This window comes from Marmota flaviventris, chromosome 4, assembly GCF_047511675.1.
Source record: "Marmota flaviventris isolate mMarFla1 chromosome 4, mMarFla1.hap1, whole genome shotgun sequence".
NCBI classification, from domain to species: domain Eukaryota; kingdom Metazoa; phylum Chordata; class Mammalia; order Rodentia; family Sciuridae; genus Marmota; species Marmota flaviventris.
The window spans coordinates 164,701,658-164,720,875 of record NC_092501.1 but is presented as its reverse complement, the minus strand read 5'-3'; the positions used below and the strand labels follow the sequence as shown (position 1 = coordinate 164,720,875).

At 53.5% G+C, this 19,218-nt stretch overlaps 1 protein-coding gene across 1 annotated transcript in view; it reads left to right on the top strand.

Moving 5' to 3' along the window:
• The window catches only part of Col4a1 (collagen type IV alpha 1 chain), a 130,159-nt gene that overhangs the window by 86,277 nt on the left and 24,664 nt on the right, over positions 1-19,218 (top strand). Inside the window, exons 18-29 of the mRNA XM_027938860.2 lie at positions 113-154; positions 1,537-1,621; positions 1,964-1,999; positions 3,827-3,991; positions 7,085-7,180; positions 9,311-9,394; positions 9,819-9,889; positions 12,971-13,162; positions 13,675-13,843; positions 16,060-16,152; positions 16,239-16,343; positions 18,050-18,147. Coding sequence (XP_027794661.2) covers positions 113-154; positions 1,537-1,621; positions 1,964-1,999; positions 3,827-3,991; positions 7,085-7,180; positions 9,311-9,394; positions 9,819-9,889; positions 12,971-13,162; positions 13,675-13,843; positions 16,060-16,152; positions 16,239-16,343; positions 18,050-18,147 — 1,236 coding nt within the window. The remainder of the gene's footprint in view (positions 1-112; positions 155-1,536; positions 1,622-1,963; positions 2,000-3,826; positions 3,992-7,084; positions 7,181-9,310; positions 9,395-9,818; positions 9,890-12,970; positions 13,163-13,674; positions 13,844-16,059; positions 16,153-16,238; positions 16,344-18,049; positions 18,148-19,218) is intronic.

The following is a 19,218-nucleotide window of genomic DNA, read 5'->3' as shown; positions in this document are numbered from 1 at the left end:
AGGACCATGTTTTTAGCGCCCTGAGGCCCACTCTCAGTCTCACTAGAGAGAAGCCTTGGGCGCTGCCCTCTGTGGAGTGAAGACAGGCAGTTCAATTATTTTTTCTTTGTAGGGAGACAAAGGTGAAGCCGGTCCTCCGGGCCCCCCTGGAATTGTGAGTAACCGCTGTCTGCTGGCCTGGGGGGTGATTTTCCAGGGGTGGTGACACAGGGCAAGCTGCCACCATGCCTAGCATTTTACGTGAAGTAGCTGCATGTCACTTGAGACTTCCTCGGAATTTCTATTGTGCTGTTTTATTGGGTTTTGAAAATTTCTACATATTCTTAAACCTCTGGAAATGAAAAGGTTCGAATATGGATAAGAATATTAGTGACATATTTTGAGATCTTTTGGTTTGGAATTGTCCGTGAAGGAAGAGAGAGACAATGTCCTGTGGTCCTGGGGATGGAACCCAGGGCCTCAGGCAAGTGTCCTGCCATGGAGCTACATCCCAGCCCACTTAAGGGAAGTCTTAAAAGAGAAACAGATGGCCGGTCACCTGGCCGTCCACGCGGGCAGCCTTGCTTCTGCAGTGGCACTGCACTCCTGGCTGGTTTCCACACAGCTGCAGTCGCAGTGTGTGACTGTCCTGGAAAGGAGCAGGGCATGCGGGCCTCTGTCGGGGGCTGCGGGCGAGGCCTCTTTCCTCAGGCTGCTTCTCCGGCAGTAGGATCATCCCCCAAGGCGTGCCTGGCTCCCTCTGTCCTTCTACGCATTTCTGTGGCTCTGACGTCACGTTTGTGACTGCCGTGGTGGCGGGCACTGAGGGTCTGGTTCACCTCAGCCCCACAGGCACATCTTACTTAGTTTTCTTTTTAATAAAGGTTTTTTTCTTCATTGATTTTTTAATCGACACATAAAAATTGTGAACGCTTCTGGCGTACAGCGTGTTTTCATATGTGCAGAAGTTGTGCAATGGCAACAAGCTGTTTAACAGCATCTTAAAAACAAAGTCCGTTCACTTAATGGACACAGAGGAATCATATTTCAGTGGTGATGTGCAGTGTTTGAACTGCCATTTCCCTGAATGTACTTTAGAATCTCTTCTTCTTAATGAGGCCAACGGTGACTTCTTCCTGGCCGGTTTCCCTTTGGCTTTAAGGAATGGCGCACTTTGGGTCTTTAAAAAGGAAAAAGCAGAAACCCTCTTCTAGTAAAAACGTGTGTTCCTGATCCGTGGTCTGCGGGGCTAAAGGGCGAGCCCCTGACCGTGCCCAGCAGAGCAGATGCCACGCCTGCGCCTTGGATGACATTGCTCATTCCCTGGTGCTGTGGGGACCTGCCCAGGGGAGGAGAGCTGCTGGGTAGCTTCTCTGTGACCCGCTCTTGGCCTGACGTTCATCCAGGGCTCAAGACCCCCCTGCCCCACACACTGCCACTGCGTCTTAGCTTTTGTATTTCTTGAAGTCATGCACAGTAGGTTAATTTCTTCACATACCAGTATATAATCCAAGGCCAGCCCTCTTACCCACGGGGATCTTTTCTTCTTTGATGCAGGTTATAGGCACAGGACCTCTGGGAGAAAAAGGGGAGCGAGGCTACCCAGGGGCTCCCGGGCTGAGAGGAGAGCCAGGCCCGAAAGGTAGTCTTGCCTTTGCCCTCCCTCCTCCTCCCCCTCCCTCCTCCTCCCCCTCCCTCCTCCTCCCCCTCCTTCCTCCTCCTCTTCTCTCTCTCTGCATGTCTTTCTCTCCTTTTGAAAACAATTGCACCCCTTGCAGGGCTGTCTGGTGACCTGCCTTCTCCAGGTCCCTATCTCAGTGTCACATGGGGGACACAGACTCCCTTTTCCATATGCAGCGTGGTCTTCCTCCAGGGGATGCTTGGTGGGCCAGTCTGTCCCCATGTCCCTGGAGCGTGGAGGCCCTGGCCGGGAAATGGGAAAGAGTGAGCACCTCTTACATTGTTCCTCTCTTTCTCTTTCAAGGTTACCCGGGATTACAAGGCCAGCCGGGCCCTCCAGGTAAGTCCTTCCCTGCCCGTCTGTGGCCCAGGTGTGTGCCTCCTCTGTGGTTTGCAGTGTACATGCCTATCATGCACCTTAGATGTGTGCGTAGAACACGTAGCAATGTTCATACATGGTTTTCTATCTTGAAAACAGAATGTGCTGCTAGATAAGTGTTTGCAGATTGGCATGTGGTTCATAGATGTGCATGCCATGGATGGGACCCCTGTGTGTCCCTGGAGACCCTGGCCTCCCTCTCAGCTCTGCTCTGAGGCAGGCCTTCCCACCTGGTCCCTGCTCCCATGGACATCCCTCGCTCACCAGGGCCCTGGTCCCAGCAGGACACACCTCTTCCGGAGCACTTTGCTCCCCTTCCTCTCTCTGGAACTCGTCACTTGGAGACCAGGGCAGGGTGGCCCCCATCCAGCTGCTCTCGTTGCCTGTCTTGCTGTTCCCCGAGTTCCTCCAAGCTCTTTCCTGCATGCCAGGTTGCGAGTCCCAGGCAACTGTACTTTCTTCCAGCAGGTGCTGGGTCCAGGCGCGGGCTCACATGAGCGGCCCTGAGCAGGGACCCCAGTGTCTGAGGGGCAGTCCCCTGCCCTGCAGTTCCTGCCTGCTGAGGCCCATGGCCTGGATGCTCTGCTTCGTTGGCTTTTGGTTTATTCTTATCCTCTGTGTTTGTCATTTCATCTCCCCCTCTGGCAGTTCTAAGTTCTTGCAGGGTCCCCTTTTCCTCTGTGGGAACAACGGAATCCTGGCTCCAGGGCCTTCACCTCTCTAGGGACACTGTGCATCTCCTTAGCACCTTCGCTTTCCTCTGTGTGCAGCCACTGTCTTCACTTTGACCCGGGAACCCGCCCCTTCCCGTGCGGTGCTTGCTCTTCAGGTCCAGTTACTAACACCATTCATCTCTTGATCAGACTTTTGAAAACATTTGCTGAAATCGCTCTGCCTGGAGATGCATGATTCCACCCTCCCAGCCACTGCCCTCCCCTCACTGCAGAACCTGCTGGTCTTGGACACTGTGGGTTGCTGTCACACCCCATTACTGACCTCCCTCGCACCCCGATTTCCATCTGGCTGAGCACTGGTTTCTCTTTCTTGAGAGCTGCTTCCTCCAGCTAGGGCACTGGCTGCTGGGCTCAGACCCCATGGCCTCTGTCCTTCCGGCTCTCCCACTTTGGGTCTTCTCACCGTGCTGAAGTCCACCATGGTAGGACCGCTTCCCCTTCCCAGCCCACTTGCCTCTCTGCTCTGTCCAGTGCTCATGCCGAGTTTTCCCCTCTGCTCCAGATACCAGCTCTTTCCCCACCAGGACAGTTGGGTCTCATCATTGGTGGCCTCCTGGGCCTCAGTTCCCTCCAGCCTCCTGTGGTGGCCTTCTTGACCTCCACAGGCTGGTGCACCCCACCCTCACACTGCACTGGTGCCTGAACTTGACTTTGCACATTCAGATCACCTCGCCACTTTGATTTTGAACCTCTTGTGGAGCCAGAGGAAGTTACTTGTCTTTAACTGTCAAGCTAGCTGCTGTCCCCTTGGTCTCTGTCCATTTCTTTGATTGATGGCATTTTTATGCACTTTTCCATATAGAGCTGGGAATGATTTTTGCATTAAAGAAACTTGCAGGTTTTACCTCCGTGTACCGAGTCCTTTTCCTAGGGTTAAGTGGGCTGTCCGCGTCTGCGGAAGGCACCCTGCCAGCTCACTGGTCTGCTTGTCTAGAGCAGCTCCCCTCTCAGTGATGTGCAGTGTCCTTTGACCTTGGACGTATTGAGGAAGCCGTGTGTGCAGGGGTGTGGGACGCCCTGCGACAACTTACACGCGATTCTGTGCTGGTTTTAGGCTTCCCTGTACCTGGACAGCCTGGTGCTCCTGGCTTCCCTGGAGAAAGAGGAGAAAAAGGAGACCGAGGATATCCAGGAACATCTTTGCCAGGGCTGAGCGGAAAGGATGGAGTCCCAGGCCCCCCAGGTCTCCCGGGACCCCCTGGGCAGCCAGGACACACAAGTAAGTTCCCTCAGGGATGGTGTCACTCATGTCCAGCCAGTTACCAGGAGGCGGCTGTGACTGCTCCCAGATCTAGAGTGTCAGGCCAGGGCTCAGGTGACCAACCATGGCTTAATTATTTATTCTCCACTTAGACAGCTTTGGGGATTAACCCTGCTACCAAAAGGAATTGTTAAAATAAAAAATAGAAATGGCTAAAAGGAATAAGGAGCATGTTAACCAGCTGCGAGTCTCCTAGCATCCAAGGTTAGAGATAAACCAGTTAATCGGTGGGGTTTTCATTGAGAGCCGAGTATGTTGTCTTTGGTCTAGAGATACCGAACACAGTGCTAGTAAGACACTCCGAAACCAAGGAGGAAGGGGTTGCAGGTTTATACTGATTGCACGAGAGTGTGTCGTCATGTAACCAAAGACTTCAAGTTGGGGCATGTTGTGGATTTTTCTTATGTCAGCCTCTGGAAGAACTGAGCACGTAGCCATAATCTCTTAGCTCTGTCCTGGTGGCCCTGTGATCTCAATGTGATATCAGAGCAAATGATGAGAGAGCTCTGGAACGTTAAGTAAACCAGGCCAGTGGGAAGGTTCACGTTTCCAGAGCAGCCCTTGGTTCTGCGGGGTCAGAATCAGCAAGCACTCTGTGGAGCCCAGGAGTGCTGACCCTCTGTGAGCTGGAGGCTCCTGGGCTCTGAGACTTGTTGGAATTCAAACCTGGGCTCGTGAAAGAAAAGGCGTTGCGTGGACGAGGTGTTGAAGGACGGCGAGGGCTGGGTGCAGCAACTGGCCCAGCAGGCGCCTTTGCTGGGAAGGGATCTGCATGACCTCGGGTGGGAAGATGGACAGGCTGCATGTTACTATAGGAACTTCTTCCTCTTCTCTCATGATTTTGTGAAATGTGAATGAGGTTGAATAAGGAAGTCCCAGAGACACGCACCACAGTCCAACTTTTTCTCTGCAACTGAGAAGGGCCTTTGGGGTCCTTGTTCAGCAAGGGCTGGGGAGCCTGTGAGGTGGTAGGCTTGGGCTGGGAGCAGGGTCAGGACATAGCCCTGTCCCCTGGAGCAGGACTCTGTGCGGAAGACCAGGTAAATAGAAAGAGGGAAACGCGTGGAATGTAGGAGCTGTTGTGCAGAGGGGTCCACGTTAGCCCTCAAGGCTGTGAGGAGTTCTGGGGCTTTTAAAGAGTGATGTGGAGGTGATGGGGCAGCCGTAGGGGAATTAGAACAGTTTTGGGATATTTATAATTTGTAAGTTCTAAAATATGCACCAATTTCATATGAAATTATGATCCTTCCATTCCTGTGACCAAGAGACAAGGATGTGTCAGCTTAATAGCTCCTGCCAGGTTTTCTAGTTGGCCCTCTGTAGTCAGTGCAAATGGAGCAATTCCCAGTTGCAGCATATTTAGTGATAACTTACAAACGAGAGATTTATTCAGATTTATCGTGAATGTGAAAGAGGCTACATCTGAAAACCACTGCTGACTTGGGACCTATCAGTAGCTCATTAACCGTGCAGCGTCGGAGTTCCACAGCCCAGTTCTGCTGCAGCATTCTCCCAGATGGTCCTGGCACCTGCAGACGCCCGCCGTGAGCAGCAGTGTCACGAGGACTCTAGACTCGCATTTTCAGAACTCCCCAGAAATAATCACTATATTCTTGCATTAGACTTAAAGCTATTTTAAATTGACCATGGTGAGGAGGTATCATGGGTTTTTTCTTTTTTCTTTTTTTACCAGCAGCATGCAGGAACGCTGGTTGAGTTGAGGCAGACAGGAAACGTCTTCAGGAAAGGGACTGTATTACTACTCACGAGCCTTTGTCTCCAGAATCAGGGAGTTGATGTACCCCAGGCTTGTGGGGCTGGGAATTGTGTTTTTCTTTTTGGAGTCAGTAACTTTAGGACTGCTCTTGGAACCATGGAGCAGAGTCCCCTCAACGAAGATGGAGTCCCCAGGGCAGGGTTGACAGAGTGGAGCAGGGCTGCAGATGCCGTAGCTCAGGCTTCCTTGCCCCCTGTGCTTGGGGAAGAAGCTCACAGAAGAACAAATCAGCAACCTGCAAAGCAAAAAGGTTTCCTCTCAGAATTGAATATGAACAAAGAATCAGAGGCATTTCCCCATGGACCGTCTGTGTCTCTAAAATAACCTCCCAGCCTCAGCTCTTCCCCATCTGAAACGGCCTTGTTCAGTGGGGCTCTGGGAGGTGTGGCTGTGTTTCAGGGAGTCCTGCTCTAGCTGGGTGGGGACCTGCATGGTTGACCCTGGACAACACATCCAAGTTAGAGGCAGGACCCCACCCCAGACCCCGGGCCCCAGCCCTTCCACTGCAGGGGAGTCAGGTCCAGATGTCAAAATCTCTGCCCTTGACCTCTTCTCCATCAGACAGTGTGGAGGGGCGGAGGGCTTCTGGTGTTTGTACTCTGGCCATGGTGGAGTGCCTGGGAAAGATGCTAGCTATCATTGTTCAGGCTGTCATTCTTGTTCAGAGATACTGAAGAAGGAAAGGCAAACTCCATCCCACTGTAGATCTGAACTATAAGACATACTTCTGGGTTACCAGAGCCCGTGGCAGATGGTGTTTGCATTACTGTGATTTATTATCATGCCTCTTTGCATAAATGACGCTCGGAATTGAATATGAACGAAGAATCAGAGGCATTTCCCCATGGACCATCCGTGTCTCTAAAATAACCATGACTTGTTGTAAGTTTGCCTAAGGAGAAAATAAGGTTGTCCTAGTCTCGGGGTTGACTCAAATCACTTAACTTGCTTGAGACTCCGTTTCTTAATCTGTAAAATAAGGATGTTGAGATGGACTTTGCAAGGGAAAAGTGAGTTGAAGGAGAGGAGATGGCCAGTGAGGTGAGATAGGCATTTCAATCTGGGAAGCCGTTGCCCGGGAGGCGAGTGGACAGTGTGTGCTGGTCCTGTTTCGCAAGTTAATATCCTAGGCTTGATTTGAAGCTGGATTTGAAAGCTGGATTTCTAAAGCTGACCAATTAGCCTAAAATGTTTTGGTTTTATAACAGATTGAATTAAGAGAGAGAGTGAACATTCCTAGCCACAGTCCTCTAATGTTTACAAATCAATTTCAGATGGCATTGTGGAATGTCAGCCTGGACCACCTGGTGATCAGGGTCCTCCCGGGACTCCAGGGCAGCCAGGGTTGACAGGAGAGGTGGGAGAAAAAGGTAAGAGGTTTTTTTTTTTTTTTTTTTAATTTAAACTTTTTTTTAGGTGTTTTCATTAGTGTGTAATACTTGTATATACTAATGGGGTTCATTTTGACGTATTCATAAATGCAAATAACATAATTTGTTCTCTTTTAATTAAAAAACGATGATTGTATTTGTGAAGGTGATTTCCCCCCCAGACTTGCTCAGGATTGGAGGCAGGGTGCAGGGTAGGCAGATTTGAAACTTCCCTGGAAATCCATTCCCAGATTTGAAACTCCCCTGGAAATCCATTCCCACAATAAACATCTTCCTCAACTCAGCTGAGATTGTCGCTGAGATTGTGTTTGTGGGAGATACGTGACCTGGGAGCATAAGGTGGAGACTTGGCCCCAAAGGTCAGATTATTGTTCTTGACCCTTTCTGTGACCCAGGAAATCTGTCTTGCCACAATGAGCACTGCCCGTTGATGAGACTCTCAAACTGATACCGTAATCTTTCAGTTCAAAGTTTGAGAGTTTCGTTTTTCCAAGGATGCACACATATTTCCTGTAATCCCAGTGACAGATCTTTTCAGGGAATGCTCAGCCCCCACGAGCCGCCTTTGCGTAAGATCAGTGTGAGCGCGTCTGCTGTTGATGGATTAACTGCCCTTCCTCGATACTCTTGGCTGTTAATTTTATCTTTAGCCCTTTCAAGGATCCGCTGTAACGTCAACACAGGATATGTATTTATCTTCAGAAATCTGGAGAACAGGGGTGGATTGTCCCAGCATTGACGGTCCCGTCTTTAAGTGGAATAAACAATGGCATTCCGATGTTTATATGCCTATTAACCCACAAGCAGAACAGGAGGTTGTCTTGTAAAATCCACCCTCGTGGGTACCACTTCTGGCTTTGGATTGTAAAGAATTTTTGGTCTTCAAAAGCCTAAAGCATAACACTGCATGGGAACAGCTAGCTGCAGTGTGCACCGTGGGATCCTGGTGGCTCATAGGCTGCAGAGCCTGCAGGGACGTGATCTAAGAAGTCTGCAGGGGGCATGAGTTAGAACCTGCTTGTCATTCCCTTTGGGGGTCCCTCTCATGGCCAGGTGTTCGCTACTCTCTGAGGTTTGCAGTTCCATTTTAGGACCCAGTGGCCAGAGCTCTTTATCCTGTAACCGTATTCATCCTTCCCTGGATGGAGGGTGTCTTTCGTGTGCTCTGGTGCAGCACTGTTGCCTGCCCCACCTCCAGCCGTAGGAGCAGGGATGCCCACAGAGTCCCACAGGGCCTGGAATGAAGCTGTATTCACAGCTGGCTGCCTGGTGTCCAGCCCATGATGGGCTCCTGTCCTGTCTCCTGGGAGAACACAGAACGACCCCATGTGTGTCCTGCACACTTCAGGGAGATGGACTGGCCTGGGGCTCCTGTTCCCGCATCTTGCATGGCTTCTGGGATGGGTGGGCTCCAGCCATGCCCAGGGCTGCCAGTCAGGGCGAGGCGGGGGTGATGTGGGTGGGCCTCTTGGTGCTCCCTCGGGTGGTGTCTTCCACAGCCCTTGCTCCCTGTCGTGCCTGGAAGCCAGACAGTGAGGATCTAAGACCCCAGAGGACCTTTGAACTTAGTTTGCAGATCATGGCTTAAGAGAGTGAGGTTTCAAAGCAGGGCGACCTCTCGCTCTCTGTGCTCCCATCTCTCCTCACGTCCTCGATGTCAGTTCAGTCTCCTGCTTCTGGAGCTGCTTCTTCACAGTGACCCCCTCAATCAGGACACAGTTCAGAAGTCCACGACTTCCCACGTGCAGTAAATCAGAGAGGAAGGGACGGGAAGCCTTGGGACGCGAGGTGGAGTCACAGTAGCCACGTCTTTCCAGGGTGGTAGGCAGGCCCAAGTCCCTGCATGGCTTCTTGGTGCTCAGCTCCTCTCCTTGCGCCTGGACATGCAGCAGGGTCACACGGCGAGTGCTGGGGGCAGTGGGCATTCAGCCGCCCTGGAGGAACCTGTAGACACAGGGTCCCACCACTAGCGGGGAGTGCTAGGGGGCTGCTGCTGACGGGCAGAGCCTGTGTGACCGTGACACTGTGACAGCCGCCTGCCGTTCCCCTCCTCACCCTGCAGGGACTCCTGCTCACATGCCTCTCACAGGTACCTGTACTTCCTTCTAGGTCAGAAAGGAGACAGCTGCCTCATTTGTGACACAGAGGGACTTCGAGGGCCGCCCGGGCCACAGGGTCCCCCAGGAGAAATCGGTAAGGGCCAGGCATGGAAATACCCGCTGTGTGTGGACGCTCTGGGGGACCGCTCCCCCAGAGCCCTGCTCTCCTGCAAAGTAGGAGCACAGCAAGGGCAGCGTGAGGCTGCATCCAGGACGGTGCCCAGCCAGCCACCAAGGGGCCTGCCCCCGAGGTCCTAACAGAAGGGACGTGGCACGTGGCTCTCTCACTCTGCACCGGGGCGCACCTCATGTGTCCCTGGGCTGAGGGCAGCGTCACACTGCATCTCGGGTGGCTCAGGTTCCCCTCTGAGCCCACCTCGGGTGTTTTAATGGTTACTCTCTGGACAGTCTTCAAATGCCCATCCATTTTGTATCAAGACTTTACACTATTGAACCTCAGGGAAAAGAAGCTCTGAAGAGTTGTCTCATGGATGCTGTGCTCCTGTCTTTTTTGAAAGGTTTTCCGGGACAGCCAGGGGCCAAGGGCGACAGAGGTCTACCCGGCAGGGATGGTCTTGAAGGATTGCCTGTGAGTAACCTGAGTTCACACACACACTGCAAGTTGCCACCAGGCAGCCAGCTAGGCCACATGTTTCTGCCTCTGCCCACGTGGCTCCTGTGCCTGGTGGCCATGGGAGGGTCTGGAGTGGCTGTGTGACCCTCCTCTGCTCTCACATGGAGCCTACGCACAGAAGCCTGTGGAGTGTAGAACCACGTCCCCCACTGGCCCTCGTCCCAGCAGAGCCCAGCTGTGATCTGGTCCTTCCCACAGGCCTCAGGGTCCTTGAGGCAGAAGGCCCCACGACTCATGCAGGCAACACGTGGCAGAGCTGAGCTTCTGTCTTCTGTGTGACCACTGCTCCTAACATCCCACACATGACCTCAGGTCTCAGCAGGGACGTGTGTACAGGGACGGAGGACAACTGGCCATTTTCTCTCTAGAGATTTGAAATATTTTCATTCTTCCTTTTACAGACCTGTATGTTGAGACCTCCTGTTACCAACATCTGTTACGTAGATGCTTTTTTAAAAAAAAAATGTATAAGGAAACATCTCGATCACATCAACCTGAAACCTTTCAGTTCATCACAGTACCAGCTTAGCCTTTCTAGTTTGTTAGAATAAGTTATCACACGGAAGAGAAAAAACATCATCTCAAACACAGAGGCATGGATTTATTGTGCATATCAGCGCGGCTTCAAGGCCTGCAGACCTCAGGGCTGTGGCCCTTTTGCTGCTTTGGTGTGGCCGGGCTCTGCTGCCATTAGCCAGTTTCTCTCTCTCATTCCTTTTTTTCTTTTTGTTTGAAATTGAGAGTCACATCTCTAGCCTTCTGTCTTCTGATGTAGCTCTTTAAAGTTTTAGTTTTCTTTAGCTAATCCTGGAAGCATCGCCAGGAAGGCCAGGGCAGAAGTGAGCTGGATCAGGAGAGAAGCCGCTGGAATTCTGCAGTGGCTTCTCCTTTTGAAGTTGGGTCCTGGGCTTCTGCTTTCCAGAATCTCTCTGGTGCCTGGGGAGCTAGCTGAGTTAGAAGTCGCAATTGTTTAAAATATTTCTAAATAAACGAGAAGTTCAAATAGCTGACTGGAGCGGGGATCAAAGTTGGAAGGACTTTGAAGGGAGCAGAAAAGGATCTTTTAACCTCTGTCCATCTGCCTTTATCTGAGTGGATTTCCTGGTGGGCTTCCTGCCTTAGCCCTGGCTGGAATCCAGGCCAGATGCCCAGCCCCAGCCCTCAAATCTAGCAAAATGGAAGAAGAGGAAAGAGTGGAGAGAGAAGCGAGGTCCAGAGGTATCAGGTGAAGAAGAGAATAAAGAATCCGCAGCAGTGCTGGGTCCACGCTGCCTCATCAGCAGCCCTCTCCTCCCATAGATGGGAAAAGCCCCTAAAAACAGATTCATAAGCAAATAATTTGAAAGATAGTGATTTTCCTCAACTGAGGCTACATCATAGCTCCATGGTTTAACCAGCTCAAAATTGTGATCCTCATATTTTGAATTTGGCTGGAGGCTAAAAGTGACCCACCAGCCCACACCCTGAGGGGGAGACTGCTGTGGACGGGTGCAGTGCCCTGGTTTTTCTTTGGATTTAGTTAGCATTTCTGGGTTGTTGTCTTTTGAAAGCTGGGTGGTTCTGGGAAGGGATGACGCTCCCTGAGTGAGCTGAGAAGCCCAGGGTCCCGGCAGGTTTGTGGTCTCTGGGGTGTCCACTTTCCCCAGTGGCACCCCTCTCTGAAGCAGGAAGCGCAGGGGAGGTACCCATGTGAAGTTAATGAGGCCCATGTGAAGTTTTCCAGGGAGCATTTGATTTCCTAGCATCCATCTTAAGGGATGTGGATCAAAAAGCCCTGAAACAGTTTGGAAACAAGATGTTCTATGCCTCAAATCACATGAGATGTCCTCGGGTCACCAATGCCACTTTAAAAAAAAAAAAAATCTACATTTCTCCCTCAATAGAGTGTTGACTGATGAGGTCTCTACTAATGGACTAAAAGGCCGGGCTCCTGGCCGGATCACAGGGAGTTGGTGTGTTCAGGCTGTGAATAACCACCCAGGCTGGCTGTGCAGTCTTAGCCACACGGCCTTTGTGGTTGAGTGTCCACTCCCTGCTCTGTGAGGTCACCATTTCAGCGTTTTCCACGTTCAGTGTTGGAGACACATGGTGGAAGGTGTCATTTTTAAAACTAGAGGAGGTTGTAAGAGTATCGGTCTATCCCTGGTCTTCCAACGCCTTTTGTGGAAAGTATACAGTTATAGTCAACACAGAGCGCAGGGTGTGTGCCTGTATGTGATTCACATCAAAGAACCTTCTGGAGTTTAAGAGAAGGAATTAAAGTCAAAGGAATGGTGCAAAGTCGGCAGGCAGCCTACAGGGGTCCTTCTCAGGCCTGAGAGTCAATGGTGTGAAACCTCTGCCATTGTCCCTGTGAGCCAGGGCTCTGTGGTGGGCGTGGACATTCTTTGCAAATTCAACTTTCCAGGAACTGAAAATGTTCTGAGGGTGTCTCTGGGGACAGTCTTGGGAAAGTCCAAATAACTTCTTAAAATAACCCATTACAGAGCTGATGTCTCACTTCCCCGTTTCCTTCACGGTGCCCTGGCAGGGCTTATCTCTTCCGGAATCAGGGTGTGATCACAAAAGGAAACCTGTGCAATTCTAATAATGCCCAGACAGACAGAACAATGGCTGTCCCCAACCTTGTTGACGCTTCAGCCACCGTCTGCCCCCAGAAGCCGTGGCTCTAGTTTGGGGGCTCAGGAACCACATAGAGATGCCTCCAACAGTTGCTAAAACATTGTCATGAAGGATTGACAGTCATAAGGGAAAAGAAAGTTACGCCAGAAAGTTCCCAGAGCTGGGTGCCAGTGACATCCCACCACGCCCTGTCCCATCTTGTCCCTCCTTGGAATGGCCACCTCACTGATGGGTTTTAGGAAAGCTGCAAACAGTGGGTCAGACCAGGGATCCGTTGAGGAGCTGTTGGCTGCCTTCTGGAGTGTGGGTGGCAAGAGCTAGGTGGGTGACAGTTTTCCATAAAGGTGGCTGGCGGAGGTTGGGTGCCCTGGGGCGGGTTCTCGTGTGGCATCCCGGCTTTGTTCTCTCTCCTAGGGGCCTCAAGGCACACCAGGGCTGATGGGCCCGCCGGGCGCCAAGGGAGAGCCTGGCGAGATTTACTTCGACATACGACTCAAAGGCGACAAAGGAGACCCCGGTTTCCCAGGACAGCCCGGCATGCCAGGGAGAGCAGGGTCCCCTGGGAGAGACGGCCATCCAGGTCTTCCAGGCCCCAAGGGCTCCCCGGTACGTTTACTTCCTGACTCTGACATGCATTTCACGGTAGGGATCTGAGAACGGAGACGTGATGAGTTAGGTCATCGCTGCGTGGTGTCTTCGGGTGGTGACTGGTGGGTGTGGGTTTATTCCAAGGCTCCTGAACCAGCTAAGTGTGTAAACTGGGGGTTGATGGAGTCGCACTGACTGACCAGGTGGTGACCGAGGAGTCTCTTCTGACTTTTGGGGGATGAGTAAATGTGTTTTGCTGTCTTTTGGTCTTTGATGGAGGCTCATTTAAAGTTCACAGGGTTCACGTTGTCATTCGACAGAGGATCGTGGCGTAGCTCTCTTGCCCTGCCAGTGTCTCTGCTGCGGGGTTTGGTGGAAGTGGGGTGACTGCTTGACTTAGGAGGGAGTGCCGCATTCACTCACTGACTGCAGGCTGCCTCGTGGGCTGGGGAACAGTGGAAGCCACTGACTCGCCGCAGACGCAGTGTCCGCCTGCCCTGATACATTCTCCTTTCTTCTTGTCACTTCAGGGCTCTGTAGGATTGAAGGGAGAACGTGGTCCCCCTGGAGGAGCTGGCTTCCCCGGCAGCCGTGGTGACATCGGCCCCCCTGGGCCTCCCGGATTTGGTCCCATTGGCCCCGTTGGTGACAAAGGACAACCTGGTTTTCCTGGAAGCCCTGGGTCCCCCGGCCTGCCAGGTGAGGCTTGAGACCCTTGAGGCGCAGCTTCAAGATACACAGAGACCCTGGGTTTGGGGGAGACAGGCACCTACCTGGCTTTAGTTCCTCCAGAGAGAGGGGTGTGACCAGGACAAGCCCCTGTCAGCTCTCTTCATTTCTTCACATGTGAAACGGGCCAGGCCAGGCGTCGGTCCTGAAGGAACCTGAAGTCACGGGTGGCTTGCCTTATAAGTAAGGGTGGCTATGGAACAGCTGAAGCCAGCCTTGATGTTGAGGTTACCAGAACACAAGGCCAGTTTTTTCTCTTCATTTCTGTTTGTTTTGGCTTCCGTGTGACCCAAGCAACGTGGTCCCGACTCCGTACCAACAGGCGGTGCCTGTTGCCTGTGCCTCAGCAGCCCCGGGTCCTGGTTGCTGTTTAACTCTGTTCGTTTCAGCCGTCAGCTGACTGTTTTTTGAGTGGTTAACATAAGCACTATGCCGGGTGTTGGCAAGAGCGTGGAAGGACAGCCCTGGCCCTGCCCTGTGCTCCCGACCTGGGGTTTGTCAGAGAACCCACAGCAGGGACTCCTTGTGTCTTCCCACGTCATCCTCTGCTCTCCATGACCAAGACCTGGCTTCTCTCGGAGCCTGGGGAAGGGGTGCTCAGCCTCGCAGGGATGGGCACTCAGTGATGTGTTAGCTCACTGTGATTCCCGTCGACAGACACGCACCCCTTCCCTAGCCGGTCCTGGAACGAGAAGGGCAGAGCTGGCCTGGCTCGTGCACAGAGGAGGCAGGAAGGTGCTTTACCAGGACGCTTTTAACAAGTTGCAAAGGTTAATGAAGGACTCAGGGTGATTAAAACTGTGTGAACAACGTGGTAACAAGCTGCTGGGTGATCGAAGTCCCCAAGGAGGACAGTGTGGGAGCCACGGTTCTGTGACCTTCTTACCCACACATCTGCCGAGTCTGTCCCTGGCCACACATTTAGCCCAGGCTGCATCAACTCCTGTCCCCACGAGGCCCGCAGGCTTCTAGCCCGGCACCTTGATGGGGTCTGGAGGCGAGGGAGGGGCCCTTGTCCCTCTACACTCACTAGTGGTTGAACACCCAGTGCCTCCTGGGCTCTGTCAAAATGTCCACCTTGGTCTTTGTTAAGTGAGCATCCCAGAGAAGTCTCTCCCGACTCCAGTACTAGGGTGACCAGGAAGACCCCAGGGAGCCAGGCGGAGGGTCCTGCGGTCTCATCTCCTGCTCTTTTCTCATGACTCCTGATTCTGAACCCAGCAAATCCTGTGTGCTTCGGGCTTGTGGCACCTGCCAACTTTTGCAACTGCACACAGGAGCTAGACTTTCTTTTTGACCAGGAACAAACCCTGGAGAAATCAGACGAGATGCTTATTTGTTTATCCAGTGTGGTGGGAAGAGCGTCCTGAAGGAGGGCGTCCAGTGTTCTGGGCAGTTGTCTGCAAGCTGGAATGTTCCTCGCCATCTAGATCCTGTCAGTGTCTGGATTAGAAACTGGCTCTGACCCCCCAGGGCCATGTTTATTTGGTGATCATAAAAGCCTGACCCCTGAGGTAGCACCGGTAGCAACTTCGTGCTGTGGCTGGTCACCTCCCAGTCTGTAGCCAGACACGCTGGCCATTCCTGGACGACTCCACTTACCTCGAACTCCTGTAGGGAAGGGGTCCCTGCATGTGCCTGGAGGGGATCCCGAGCTTCTTTTCTGACAGCCCATCAACCCCCAGTAGATCTCCTGGCCCTGGCATGGCTGTACCCAAGGCTGCAGGTAGAGAGGGTCCTGTGCTGTCCTGGCAGCTCAGAACCCCCACCACACAGCTGCAGGCAGTGGATGATACACCACCACCCACTTGCCATGCTGTGTAGACAAGCTGCCATCAAGTGAGCAGAATTGAGGCCAACCTGAAAGCGATGGCGGCTGAGTCTGTCTGAGGAAGAGCAAGAACAGGAAGGATTTTGGTTTTTTAGACAGACCAATTAAGAAAGGACCCAGGGCCATCTCACTTTTTGTCTGGTAGATTGTGGGACGTTTTATGTAGGCTGTGATCTGGAACTCTTAAGGAATTCCTGTCGAACACATCTTGGTCATTTGAAATGCGCTCTGGGGAGAGAAGCTGTTCTCTGAAAGACTCTGGAAGCCTAGAGGGAAGGGGTGGGGAAACGCGGGCCCCCCGGGGTGTGCACAACGGCCACCAGTCACGTCTCACTGCTTTGTTCTTTCTTCTCAGGTCCAAAGGGTGAAGCAGGCAAGGTGGTTCCCTTACCTGGACCCCCAGGAGCAGAAGGCCTCCCAGGGTCCCCAGGATTCCCAGGGCCCCAAGGTACTCTTCCAGTTCCAGCTCATCTGGTCCCGGTGGGGGCTCCCTCATGTTCTTCTCATGCTGACCACGGGCCTAACTCCCTGCAGGTGACCGAGGCTTCCCTGGAACCCCTGGACGGCCAGGCCTCCCGGGAGAGAAGGGCTCTGTAGGCCAGCCGGGGATTGGATTTCCTGGGCCTCCCGGCCCCAAAGGTAAACCTGCCCTGAGCCCCAGTGTGGGGGCCCAGTGCTCTGGCCACAGGCCCAGGCGGGCTGTGGGGCCTCTTCTGTCCCCCGCCGGTCAGCAGCATCAGGCGCGGTGTCTGCTTTCATCCTGGAGGAGTCTCTGGGGAGTGGAAGCAGCAGCCACCAGGACACCAGCGTTGGTGCCTGATGCTGGTGGCTCTCATGGGTCCACACTGATTTGAGGATGGCGATCCCACCAGTCAGGTGGGAAGTCACCTCTGTGGAGGGTCTGCTTGGGAAGGAGGTGGCTTGGGAGAGGTGTGTTCCAGCCGGGCCCAGCTACCTGCTCTGTCAGTTTAAAATCTGGCCTCCAAAGGGGTCTCCCTGGGCAGTACAGACGGACCGTCCGAGCCCTGCCCTTGTTGGCTTGAGTAGGGGGATGGCCTGGGGTGGGGGTGCAGGGAAAAGTGGGGGGCTTGTTCTCTGGGGTCCCCACAGGACTCTGGCTGTAGGACCATGACCTCCTTCTGAGAACTGTGAGGGGGGGAGTCCCACCTCGACTGCCATTCTAGACAAGAGCTGCCCCTTTCCCCCAAGAGCCGCACAATACTGACCCGCGCTCAGGGGCTCCCTCCTTCAGGGCTCAAGGGCAGAAGACCCTGATGTCCCAGCAAATGCTGGCCCAGGGTGGTGCACGCCAGTGAACCCAGCTTCTCAGGAGCGAGAGGCAGGAGAATGACGCGTTTGAGTCCATCTTAGTGAGACTTAGTAAGACTCTGTCTTAAAAGAAAAGAGACAGAGAGAAAGAGGGAGAGGGTGCAGAGACAGAGAGAGAGAGAGAGAGAGAGAGAGAGAGAGAGAATGTGAGCCAATGCTAAGGCCCCCTCCCTGCTCTCGGAGGGCACTGAATTTCCTGTGAGACCGAACAGTTGTTCACATGGGGGTGGGGGGGAGTTTCTTAATTACAAGCCTTTCCCAATTGGAAGGAATTTCTTGGGACGTGGGTCCTGAGTGGGTGGTTAGGGCCACTGGCCTTCAGGCCTGGTGTGCGTCCAGTCCCCCAGCGAGTGTGATGGAGCTGAATGCCATGGACTTCACACTGCACGTGAGGGCTCAAAGCCGGTGCTCTCCAAGCTAGCCGGCCACCAGTACCATGTAGACAGTTGTAGAAAGGCCATGGGAACCTCTGCGGTGAGGCCCAGACTGTTGTCAGATGTTCCAGGGGGCTCCCGTGTGGCTGCAGCCTCCTCCGAGAGCCGGTGGTCTGCAGAGCTTCCCAAACTGTAGTGTGGCTGAGGAATGGGGCTCCTGTTGAGACGCAGTCTGACATGGTGGATCTGGGCTGGAGCTGCCGGCCCTGCTTCCAGGGGGCAGTGGAGCTGTCCTGCTGATGCCACACCTTGGGTCAGAGTGTCTTCAGGCCTCCCGGGGGTGCAGTGCCCAGTGGGCACTGTTTTGGACGAGTTGGACAGGAAAAATGAGAAAGAAGAGAGTAGAGCAAAGGGACCAGAGGAGGGGGTGAGAAGGGGCAGGAGACGGGGCACGGGGCTGGAGGGTCCTGGCTGCGTGTCCTGCACCCCACGGCCAGGATGGCCTCTCCTCCCTCTGAGAGCCACCTCCCAAGGCTTCATAGTCACGGCCAGCTCAGTCAGCCCAGGATACCTGGGCCCCTGTGAAGGAAGTGAAGAGTGGGGAGAGCGGGCGGCTGTCATGGTTTCCTTCCCTTCACACAGGTGTCGATGGCTTACCTGGAGACGTGGGAGCTCCTGGGAGTCCGGGTCGCCCGGGGTTTAATGGCTTACCTGGCAGCCCTGGTTTGCAGGGCCAAAAGGTGGGTACTGAGCATTCCCTGGGTACTGATCAGACACACTGAACGTGCTTTATTAATCTCAGGACTGTTGGGTCAGTGTGAGCTTTAGGGTTCGTGACAGAGTAGAGTGGAAAATAGCAGAGCCCGTAGCACACGGGGGGAGCTTTTTGAGGGAGATCATTGTTTCGATGTCATGAAATGTTTCAGTTTTATGACAGTTTCTCGCCTGTGCTATGCAGGTCTCAGGTGAAATGTGCTTCTTGTGGTGAGTGGCAGGTGAAGCTGTTTGAGAGCCACTATGCTACAAGAAGCCACAGCCACCACAGAGGGCCGCTGCAGGGTTCTCAGCCACACGCTGTGCACATTCTGGCCATGGTGGGAGGGTGCCCTGTGCCCGGCAGGACCATGAGCAGCAGCAGCCCTGGATTCTACCCTTGAAAGAGCACTTCCACCCCTAGTGGACAGCAGGAAGATCCCTTCCCAGGTTGCCACTGTCACCAGGGGCAGGGCTGCTGCTGGGTGAGGTCCCGTGTGACTTGAGGGTCTCTTTGCCCTCAGATGTCCTTCTTCTGCCAGCTTGCGCAGGCCTGAAGTCCCCTCAGTAAGTGAAGTGACTGTGATCGTGTCCATTCCTGTTCATTGTGTAAGAGACAAAGGAAATTGCTAGAAGGCATTGGCACAAGGCAGGAGAAAGGGCCACGGTCGCTGGATAACCTATGCTGTGATGGAGCCAGCCTGGGCCCATTCACGTTCTCTCTGGGGACAGCAGGTGTGCAGAGGCAGCTGTGCCCCAGTGTGACCTGGGCCCTTCACCCTGGGAAACATCCAGCCCTGGGTGTCCCTGTTCTGAGCAGCAGTGACCAAGGAAGTTTGTGTGATTCGATGCTAATTGGATTGAGCAACTAGTTGACTATGGTGGCATGTGGATGGTCTCATAGACACGAGGCCCGTAACTTAATGGCTCTGGAAGGATTAGCTGATGACCTAAAATACCGAGCCTTTTCAGGAAGCGCTGGGATGGACTTCCTTCCCTTTGGGAAGCTTGCTCCCAGACACGGGCAGCTGCCAAGGCCCACTGATGCCCAAACACTC